General features: G+C 49.7%; 1 protein-coding gene across 1 annotated transcript in view; it reads right to left on the reverse strand.

The window, feature by feature from the left end:
* mtif2 (mitochondrial translational initiation factor 2) overlaps nucleotides 1-11,610 on the reverse strand; it is a 46,564-nt gene that overhangs the window by 20,328 nt on the left and 14,626 nt on the right. Inside the window, exons 5-7 of the mRNA XM_072439591.1 lie at nucleotides 11,236-11,408; nucleotides 7,816-7,992; nucleotides 5,896-6,035 (exon numbers count right to left, since the gene is read on the reverse strand). Coding sequence (XP_072295692.1) covers nucleotides 5,896-6,035; nucleotides 7,816-7,992; nucleotides 11,236-11,408 — 490 coding nt within the window. The remainder of the gene's footprint in view (nucleotides 1-5,895; nucleotides 6,036-7,815; nucleotides 7,993-11,235; nucleotides 11,409-11,610) is intronic.

The raw sequence follows: 11,610 nt of genomic DNA on the forward strand, positions 1-11,610 counted from the left end.
TTCACCTTAATATATGTAGGCCTATTCACCTTAATGTGTGTAGGTCTATTCACCTTAATGTGTGTAGGTCTATTCACCTTAATGTGTGTAGGTCTATTCACTTAATCCTGCCCATTCTCTTTAGCCTCTTCATGCTACAGCTCAGAGCTCGTGTAGGACGTGTAGGACGAGCAGGAGCTGCGTTCAGTGGTGAAAGAAAGGAGAGATCTCACCGCTAAAATATGCTATAAAATAGATTGATTTGTGTAAAATGTCAACAATATTCATCGGATCATGATTGATTTCCAATTTTAAGAACCTTGGCTTTATACTGGACAAGGACCTGGACCTGGACCTGGACCTGGACCTGGACCCGGACCCGGACCTGGACCTGTCTTTTTCTGCTGCATGGATGACACATTTGTGACAATCAAGAAACAAGAGCCTTCTCAGAGCACATCAATGAGGTGGAGCAGAGCATCAGGTTTACAAGAGAAGACCCTAAGGAGAACCGCTTGGTCTTTCTAGATTGTTCCACCATCAGAGGACGAGAAGCTCCAGATGAAGTATAAAGGAAACACACACGGACCAGAACCTGAGGACAAGAGGAGGTGCCCACCAGCTCAGAGGACAAGAGGAGGTGCCCACCAGCTCAGAGGACAAGAGGAGGTGCCCACCAGCTCAGAGGACAAGAGGTGTCCACCAGCTCAGAGGACAAGAGGTGCCCATCAGCTCAGAGGACAAGAGGTGCCCACCAGCTCAGAGGACAAGAGGAGGTGCCCACCAGCTCAGAGGACAAGAGGAGGTGCCCACCAGCTCAGAGGACAAGAGGTGTCCACCAGCTCAGAGGACAAGAGGAGGTGCCCACCAGTTCAGAGGACAAGAGGTGTCCACCAGCTCAGAGGACAAGAGGTGTCCACCAGCTCAGAGAACAAGAGGTGTCCACCAGCTCAGAGAACAAGAGGTGTCCACCAGCTCAGAGAACAAGAGGTGTCCACCAGCTCAGAGGACAAGAGGAGGTGCCCACCAGCTCAGAGGACAAGGAGGTGCCCACCAGCTCAGAGGACAAGAGGAGGTGCCCACCAGCTCAGAGGACAAGAGGAGGTGCCCACCAGCTCAGAGGACAAGAGGAGGTGCCCACCAGCTCAGAGGACAAGAGGTGTCCACCAGCTCAGAGGACAAGAGGTGTCCACCAGCTCAGAGGACAAGAGGTGCCCATCAGCTCAGAGGACAAGAGGAGGTGCCCACCAGCTCAGAGGACAAGAGGAGGTGCCCACTAGCTCAGAGGACAAGAGGTGTCCACCAGCTCAGAGGACAAGAGGTGCCCATCAGCTCAGAGGACAAGAGGAGGTGCCCACCAGCTCAGAGGACAAGAGGAGGTGCCCACCAGCTCAGAGGACAAGAAGAGGTGTTCACCAGCTCAGAGGACAAGAGGAGGTGCCCACCAGCTCAGAGGACAAGAGGAGGTGCCCACCAGCTCAGAGGACAAGAGGTGTCCACCAGCTCAGAGGACAAGAGGAGGTGACCACTAGCTCAGAGGACAAGAGGAGGTGCCCACCAGCTCAGAGGACAAAAGGTGTCCACCAGCTCAGAGGACAAGAGGAGGTGCCCACCAGCTCAGAGGACAAGAGGTGTCCACCAGCTCAGAGGACAAGAGGAGGTGCCCACCAGCTCAGAGGACAAGAGGAGGTGCCCACCAGCTCAGAGGACAAGAGGTGCCCATCAGCTCAGAGGACAAGAGGAGGTGCCCACCAGCTCAGAGGACAAGAGGAGGTGCCCACCAGCTCAGAGGACAAGAGGAGGTGCCCACTAGCTCAGAGGACAAGAGGTGTCCACCAGCTCAGAGGACAAGAGGTGCCCATCAGCTCAGAGGACAAGAGGAGGTGCCCACCAGCTCAGAGGACAAGAGGAGGTGCCCACTAGCTCAGAGGACAAGAGGTGTCCACCAGCTCAGAGGACAAGAGGTGCCCACCAGCTCGGAGGACAATAGGAGGTGTCCACCAGCTCAGAGGACAAGAGGAGGTGCCCACCAGCTCAGAGGACAAGAGGACACATCCAGAATGCTCTCAGAGCCCAGGAAGACCTTAAGGTGAACCACTTCTCTGCCCCTTATGTCTCGGGACTGTCACGACACGACATTCCTGTTTATTTAAAAGCAGGAAACACTTTAAGACACAAACTGGTTCATCCTAAGGACAAGATGCGACACAAAAACAGAGCAATGTAGTTTATTCTGTCCAAGGCAGAGAAGAAAGTTGTAAAGAGTGTCACTTAGTGAGAAATGCAGCAGCAAGATTACTAACAGGAACTAAAAGAAAAGAGCACATTACGCCGGTGCTGGAGTCTCTTCACTGGCTCCTGTCCAGTTTAGAATCAAATTTAAACTCCTCCTCCTGATTTACAAAGCCATTAATGACATGGCCCCTCCCACCTCAAAGATGCTATGGAACCATCTCATCCAATCAGAGCTCTTCACTCTCAAAATGCAGGCCTTCTGGTCCCAATAGTCTCTAAAAGCACAGTAGGAGGTAGAGCCTTCTGGTGGTCCCAAGAGTCTCTAAAAGCACAGTGGGAGGTAGAGCCTTCTGGTCCCAAGAGTCTCTAAAAGCACAGTGGGAGGTAGAGCCTTCTGGTCCCAAGAGTCTCTAAAAGCACAGTAGGAGGTAGAGCCTTCTGGTCCCAAGAGTCTCTAAAAGCACAGTGGGGGGTAGAGCCTTCTGGTCCCAAGAGTCTCTAAAAGCACAGTGGGAGGTAGAGCCTTCTGGTTGTCCCAAGAATCTCTAAAAGCACAGTAGGAGGTAGAGCCTTCTGGTCCCAAGAGTCTCTAAAAGCACAGTAGGAGGTAGAGCCTTCTGGTGGTCCCAAGAGTCTCTAAAAGCACAGTAGGAGGTAGAGCCTTCTGGTCCCAAGAGTCTCTAAAAGCACAGTGGGAGGTAGAGCCTTCTGGTTGTCCCAATAGTCTCAAAAAGCACAGTAGGAGGTAGAGCCTTCTGTTCCCAAGAGTCTCTAAAAGCACAGTAGGAGGTAGAGCCTTCTGGTTGTCCCAAGAGTCTCTAAAAGCACAGTAGGAGGTAGAGCCTTCTGGTGGTCCCAAGAGTCTCTAAAAGCACAGTAGGAGGTAGAGCCTTCTGGTGGTCCCAAGAGTCTCTAAAAGCCCAGTAGGAGGTAGAGCCTTCTGGTCCCAAGAGTCTCTAAAAGCACAGTAGGAGGTGGAGTCCTGTCCATGTTAAAGAGGCGACACAGTCTCTTCATTTAAGTCCAGGCTTAAAACGTTCCTCTTTGAAATGGTTTATGGTCAGGCCAGTTAGGAACAGAAATATAAAAGTTGGATCTCTTCTTCACTGTGGAACTCCTCCAGGTTTCTACTTTTTCCAAACGAGGTTTGGTAGTTTTTCCTGGCCAAGAAGGGGGGTCAGAGGACAGGGGAGCTTGGGACATTGCCTTTCACCCCTCGAGGCAACTGCTGTTGTGATTTTGGGTGTTTCAAAAATAAATTGAACTGATTTGAATTGAAGCGAGACTCAACAGCCTCTGCACCAGAGGCTTTATCAGAAGACACTGGAGTTCAAGACACAAAGCACTCGATCAAAGACTTTAAGCAGGAGAATAGATGGTTTAATCTTTGTTAAAATAAATAAAAGGAGAACCCGTCTTTAAACAGAAATGAAGGTTTAAAGGTCCCATAACATGCAAAATCACCTTTTTAGAGCTTTTAACCTTCTTACATTGCTATTTGTGCTTCATATATGTCCAGAGTGTTTTTTTGATTGATTCCCGCAGTGTTTAGCTTTAGTACAGACTATCTCCTTTCCTCGAATCTCATAACTGACGGGCGGACCACGTCATACCCACAGGCACACGTCACCATAACCCCTCCCCCTCCCCCCTCTCCACCCGCCTCCCCATCCCGCCTCCCGCCCCCTTCCCCCCGGCTCCGCGCTGCTGCAGGCTCGTCTCCCCATACAAGCCCCAGAGTTTTTCTGCTTTGATTTACGACAAAACACGGTTCAAAGAGGCCCAAAACGTCATTAATGATATCGCACTCTTTACTATTATCACAATGGTGAAGGTTTATGTGGCAGTTGATGCAGCAACCGGGAAAATAAACAGAGAGAAGTTCTATCCGATACCGAAAAACCAGGAAATAAGAGCGCGATGGACATAAGACTTATCTATCTATTTATATATATATCTATCTATATCTATATCTATATCTATATATATATATATATATATATCTATCTATATATATATATATATATATATATCTATCTATATCTATATATCTATATATATATATATATATATATATATATATATATATATATATATATATATATAGATCTATAGATATATCTGTTCTGCGCACGCTGTAGAATAAACACCAGATTTATTTAGTCTCAAAGTAGTAAGTTCTATCGTTTCTCACTCACTGGCGCGGAGCGGCACCGCGGAGCTGACAGCTGTGGGGGACACACTACGTCACGGGTGGGCGGGGCACACACACGCTCTGAGACTACGTCACGGGTTGGGCGGGGGAGCCAGATGGCTCTTCACAAGGGTGGGGGCGAATATCAAACCAAGCCGTTTGCATTAACGGGTTGGTGAGGGGGTCCAAGGTCTGGGTGATATTTCTTAACTATTATGTTAAGGGTGTTGCACAACCCTTATTATTATCAATTATACACTTAGGATAGACTACGAAACGTGAAAAAAAGCATGTTATGGCACCTTTAAGATTCAACCTACCGGTCGTGTATACTAGTTTGTTGAAGCCATGTGGTGGGAAAAGCCCTGGCCATTCTGATGCTCATCAGGTACTCAGTGAGGAGGGAGCCAAAGTCCGTTCACACGAGGACTTTGTAAGCCCATTACAAAGAAGAGGAGTCTCAAGTGAAACAGCCTTTATCAGGAGGCCCCGCCTTTATCAGGAGGCCCCGCCTTTATCAGGAGGCCCTGCCTTTATCAGGAGGCCCCGCCTTTATCAGGAGGCCCCGCCTTTATCAGGAGGCCCCGCCTTTATCAGGAGGCAACTTTATCAGGAGGCCCCGCCCCAGTGGGCGGGGCCTCCTGATAAAGGAAAACTATCCGATTTCCCAGACTCGATCCGCGAGTCGAGACAGTTTGTTTTTCTAAGTCCAGAGTGACAACTACTGAATCTTTTTTTAAATTATTATTATATATATTTTTTGCTCTTGCTTTCCTGTCGTGTCCTTTGTATTGTGTTTGTTTATATTTCAAAAATGTAAAAAACAAAGAAAAGAATAAAGAAAATATGTAAAATAAATATAAAGGGGAACAATGGACATGTCTTACCTTCAGAGCAGACACGTGGACATGTCTTACCTTCAGAGCAGACACGTGGACATGTCTTACCTTCAGAACAGACACGTGGACATGTCTTACCTTCAGAACAGACACGTGGACATGTCTTACCTTCAGAGCAGACACGTGGACATGTCTTACCTTCAGAGCAGACACGTGGACATGTCTTACCTTCAGAGCAGACACGTGGACATGTCTTACCTTCAGAGCAGACACGTGGACATGTCTTACCTTCAGAGCAGACACGTGGACATGTCTTACCTTCAGAACAGACACGTGGACATGTCTTACCTTCAGAACAGACACGTGGACATGTCTTACCTTCAGAACAGACACGTGGACATGTCTTACCTTCAGAGCAGACACGTGGACATGTCTTACCTTCAGAGCAGACACGTGGACATGTCTTACCTTCAGAGCAGACACGTGGACATGTCTTACCTTCAGAGCAGACACGTGGACATGTCTTACCTTCAGAGCAGACACGTGGACATGTCTTACCTTCAGAGCAGACACGTGGACATGTCTTACCTTCAGAGCAGACACGTGGACATGTCTTACCTTCAGAGCAGACACGTGGACATGTCTTACCTTCAGAGCAGACACGTGGATGGCCTGGACGTCTCCTCCGTACTCTTCACAGACGACCTCATGTGAGAGCAGCTCCTTCTTCACTCGGTCAGGATCAGCCTGAGGTTTGTCACATTTATTCACCGCCACAATCATGGGCACTGGGGGACAAGAGACATGTCAGGGCCTGGGGGACAAGAGACATGTCAGGGCCTGGGGGACAAGAGACATGTCAGGGCACTGGGGGACAAGAGACATGTCAGGGCCTGGGGGACAAGAGACATGTCAGGGCCTGGGGGACAAGAGACATGTCAGGGCACTGGGGGACAAGAGACATGTCAGGGCACTGGGGGACAAGAGACATGTCAGGGCCTGGGGGACAAGAGACACAGGGTCAGGGCCTGGGGTACCAGAGACACCGGGTCAGGGCCTGGGGTACCAGAGACACCAGGGGCATGGGGGACAAGAGACATGTCAGGGGCCTGGGGGACAAAAGACACCAGGGGCCTGGGGGACCAGAGACACCGGGTCAGGGCCTGGGGGACCAGAGACACCAGGGGCCTGGGGGACCAGAGACACCAGGGGCCTGGGGGACCAGAGACACCAGGGGCCTGGGGGACCAGAGACACCAGGGGCCTGGGGGACCAGAGACACCAGGGGCCAGGGGGACCAGAGACACCAGGGGCCTGGGGGACAAGAGACACCGGGTCAGGGCCTGGATCAGGTTCTGGCTCCACATTGTGAGATGTTTTCTTCATAAATCAAATGTAAATCCTCCTGAATGAGACTGATGTCAACGACAAGAAACTACTAGAAGGAAACTACTACTACAAGAAACTACTACAAGAAACTACTACTACAAGAAACTACTACAAGAAACTACTACAACAAGAAACTACTACAAGAAACTACTACAAGAAACTACTACTACAAAAAAGTACTACAAGGAAACTACTACAAGGAAACTACTACAAGAAACTACTACAAGGAAACTACTACAAGAAACTACTACAAGGAAACTACAACAAGAAACTACTACAAGGAAACTACTACAAGGAAACTACTACAAGGAAACTACAACAAGAAACTACTACAAGGAAACTACTACAAGAAACTACTACAAGGAAACTACAACAAGAAACTACTACAAGGAAACTACTACAAGGAAACTACTACAAGAAACTACTACAAGGAAACTACTACAAGGAAACTACTACAAGGAAACTACTACAAGAAACTACTACAAGAAACTACTACAAGGAAACTACAACAAGAAACTACTACAAGGAAACTACTACAAGAAACTACTACGAGAAACTACTACAAGAAACTACTACAAGAAACTACTACTACAAAAAAGTACTACAAGGAAACTACTACAAGAAACTACTACAAGGAAACTACTACAAGGAAACTACTACAAGGAAACTACTACAAGGAAACTACTACAAGAAACTACTACAGGGAAACTACTACAAGAAACTACTACAAGAAACTACTACAAGGAAACTACTACTACAAGGAAACTACTACAATTAACTACTACAAGGAAACTACTACAAGGAAACTACTACAAGAAACTACTACAAGGAAACTACTACAATAAACTACTACAAGGAAACTACTACAAGGAAACTACTACTACAAGTAAACTAGTTCAAGAAACTACTACAAGAAACTACTACAAGGAAACTACTACGAGTAAACTACTACTACAAGTAAACTACTACAAGAAACTACTACAAGGAAACTACTACAGATTTCTCCTCAACTTTTTGGACCTTTATGTTTGACTTCCTCTCGTCACATTTGAACATCTCTTCATGGAATGGGTCAGGGTCAGGGTCAGGGTCAGGGTCAGGGTCAGGGTCAGGGTCAGGGCTCTGGATGATGTTAGATGAATTATGCACTGGAAATATAATATAATACACAATGATTCACCTCTTGCATTCCTGGCGTGATGGATGGACTCCACCGTCTGCTCCATCACGCAGTCGTCCGCGGCGACCACCAGAACCACTATGTCTGTGGCCAAAGCTCCTCGTGCTCGAAGAGATGAAAAAGCAGCATGTCCTGGAGTGTCCAGCACAGTCATGGCCTCACCACTCGGCAACTGGACTGGGACAGAGACAAGAACAGGACTGAGACCAGGCCAGAGACCAGGACGTATGACCGGGACGACCGGGACGTACGACCGGTACGACCGGGACGACCGGGACGTACGACCGGGACGTAGGACCAGAGCTTAATGCCGCTCTGAGGTGAACCCATCGCTCACCGGAGATTTATAGTTTGTTATTTCGGCACCTAATTTTTTGTTTTGCTCTTCGGTCATAAGATAAGATAAGATAAGAAAGATAAGATAAGATGAGATAAGAAAGATAAGATAAGATAAGAAAGATAAGATAAGATATTCCTTTATTGTTCACACATGGGGAAATTCCGGTGTGAAAAGGACAGATAACTTAGAGGAAGATTAAAAAACACTCTTAATAGAAGAACTCTTATAAACAAAAACTCCTATCGACAAAACCTCTCATTTCTTAATAAGGAATGGAGGGGACAAAATAATACTAATAATAATGGTAAAGTAAACACTCTATTTACATCAGTTATATGCTCCTTGGTCACTCCAAAAGACCTGAGTCTCCTCAGGAGGTAGAGCCGACTCTGGCTCTTCCTGTACAGTCTGTGTTATGAGTCCAGTTTGTGGTTCAGATGAACACCAGGTCCTTGTATGAGTCACTCTCTCAATGTCCCGTCCCTGGATGTTCACTGGTGAGGGGGGCGTGGCCTCTGTGGAGTCCATCACCATCTCCTTGGTCTTCCTCGCGTTGATGAGGAGGTGGTTCCACAAAGTCCTGCTCCAGTCCTCTGTCCTCCACATCATCGTCTGTGATGAGTCCGATGATGGCAGAGTCATCAGAGAACTTCTGCAGGACACAGCTGTCCATGTCTGAGGTCTGCAGTGTAAAGGGTGAAGAGAAAGGGTGCGAGGACAGTGCCCTGGGGGCCCCCACACTGCAGGTCCCCCGCACTGCAGGTCCCTCGCACTGCAGGTCCCTCGCACTGCAGGTCCCTCGCACTGCAGGTCCCTCGCACTGCAGGTCCCTCGCACTGCAGGCCCCCCGCACTGCAGGCCCCCCGCACTGCAGGCCCCCCACACTGCAGGCCCCCCACACTGCAGGCCCCCCACACTGCAGGCCCCCCACACTGCAGGCCCCCCACACTGCAGGCCCCCCACACTGCAGGTCCCCCACACTGCAGGCCCCCCACACTGCAGGTCCCCCACACTGCAGGTCCCCCACACAGCAGGTCCCCCACACTGCAGGTCCCCCACACTGCAGGTCCCCCACACTGCAGGTCCCACACTGCAGGTCCCACACTGCAGGTCTCCCACACTGCAGGTTTTGAGTGTCAGACACACAGTCCCGGGATCTCACAAACTGGGGCCGGTCTGTGAGGTGGTCCAGGATCCACTCTGAAGGTCGTACTCCACACCAGCCGTCTCCAGCTTGTCCCTCAGGAGCTGATGGTGTTTAAGGCGCTGGAGAGATGAAAGAACAGGATCCTCACAGAGCTGCCAGGCTTCTCCAGGTGAGAGAGAGAGCGGTGCAGCAGGAGATGACGGCGTCCTCCACTCCGATGCCAGGCCGGTCTGCAAACTGCAGCGGGTCCATGGCTGAGCTCACGGTGGAGCGGAGGTGGTCCAGGACCAGCCGGAGCGGAGGTGGTCCAGGACCAGCCGGAGCGGAGGTGGTCCAGGACCAGCCGGAGCGGAGGTGGTCCAGGACCAGCCGGAGCGGAGGTGGTCCAGGACCAGCCGCTCAAGGCGAGTAAATTGAGAGTGTCCAAAAAGGATGATATTTCTTCTCCAGCCTCTGATAATTTGGTGAAAGGCTTTTTGTAGAAGGATTCAAATGCTGATTGTATTTGGTGAAGGTTATTCTGCCCATCTCATATTTTAAAAAAGAGCTCCTTCTGCCTGTTGTTTTCTAAGCTTCTAATCATTTTGAGATTTTGAACCACTTTCATAATATCTTTGCTTGAAGAGCATTTTTTTCTTCCTTTGAAGCCAGGTCATTAATCTCACCCCTGGTCTTTTTAATAACCAATAGTATTTGAGTATTGGAGCCATGTTTTTGGCATGTTTAGCTTCCAACAGTTTCTCCCTGAAGTTGTGGATCTTCAGTAGAATGGGTCTGGTAATAATGGGAACGATGTGCACGGTCTAGATACAGATGAGATGTTTGAGCACATCTTCAGCCTCAGTGTCCTCTGGAATGTGCACTTTGGATTCTACAGCTCCTGGTGTCAGTTCTGCCACTCTGGTCTGTCCCTCTGGGCAGAAACCTCCTTGGCCGCTCTGGTCAGAGACCTCCTCCCTCGGCCGCTCTGGTCAGAGAACTCCTCCCTCGGCCGCTCTGGTCAGAGACCTCCTCGGCCGCTCTGGTCAGAGACCTCCTCCCTCGGCCGCTCTGGTCAGAGAACTCCTCGGCCGCTCTGGTCAGAGACCTCCAGGGTCGCTCTGGTCAGAGACCTCCAGGGTCGCTCTGGTCAGAGACCTCCTCGGCCGCTCTGGTCAGAGACCTTCTCGGCCGCTCTGGTCAGAGACCTCCAGGGTCGCTCTGGTCAGAGACCTCCTCCCTCGGCCGCTCTGGTCAGAGAACTCCTCGGCCGCTCTGGTCAGAGACCTCCAGGGTCGCTCTGGTCAGAGACCTCCAGGGTCGCTCTGGTCAGAGACCTCCTCGGCCGCTCTGGTCAGAGACCTCCTCGGCCGCTGTGGCTTGGCTAGATTACAAAGACAATATGTCCATCGTCTTTGAAATCTCGCTCTGGGTGCTCTCTACTGCCGAGTCTGACCCGAGTGGGCAGAGGCGGCCGGAGCATGTGCTTGTGGCTGGGCCAGAGGGGGATGGCAACGATGCGGAGCTAGCTAGCTGGCTGAAACTAGACCCTTGTCTAGGCTCATTATATGTCTGCTCCCACCTAGAACTATAGGGTCTTCCCATGTGACCTCATAATAAAGAGGGATTATTCCAATGGGTGCATCCACAGTCCTGATCCCGAGGAGCAGATCAGCCATGAGCCTCAACAAATGATCAAATAAACATATAAAGGCGTAAGAGAGAACACGTTACACCTAAACGCCACCTTATTCTTGTTGCTGGCTTTTTAATGTCTTTATTCTGTGTCTTTTTATTGAAGGTGTGCTTGCTCTGTGCAGCCATTTCAACATTGTGTTGGTAAAATCTGATGCACAAATGAAGCTGGATTGGATGTTCAGATGTTCTAATGTTATTTAGTGGTTTGAGCTGGTTAGTTTCAGGTTTAGTTTAGGTTCTTTTGATTTACAATTACCAGTAAAAGCTCCAATGTGTTGCGTGATGCCTCCAGCCTCCATGGACACGATCTGACTCGTGACCTGACTCGCCCTCAGACTGTCCAGCAGTGTGGTTTTGCCATGATCCACGTGGCCCATGATGGTCACCACAGGGGGGCGGGGCTTGAGGAGGGCAGGGTCAGTGTGTGGTCTGAGAGAGAAAGAGAGAGAGAGCAAGCGAGAGCGTTAGGGCATCACACAGAATTGTATTCCACAGACGAAAGGTGTTAGGGTGTGGTTTGTTTTGTCTGTTTTAGTGCGTAAATCATGTGTCAGCGTGTTATGACAACCGAGAAGAGGGCGCTGTGTGCGGGTGCTACAGGGGCGCTGGCTTCAGGTGTGCGGGTGCTGCA

Source organism: Eucyclogobius newberryi, unplaced genomic scaffold (assembly GCF_026437365.1).
Source record: "Eucyclogobius newberryi isolate DKJ021-1_F unplaced genomic scaffold, fEucNew1.0.hap1 SCAF_98, whole genome shotgun sequence".
Taxonomy (NCBI): domain Eukaryota; kingdom Metazoa; phylum Chordata; class Actinopteri; order Gobiiformes; family Gobiidae; genus Eucyclogobius; species Eucyclogobius newberryi.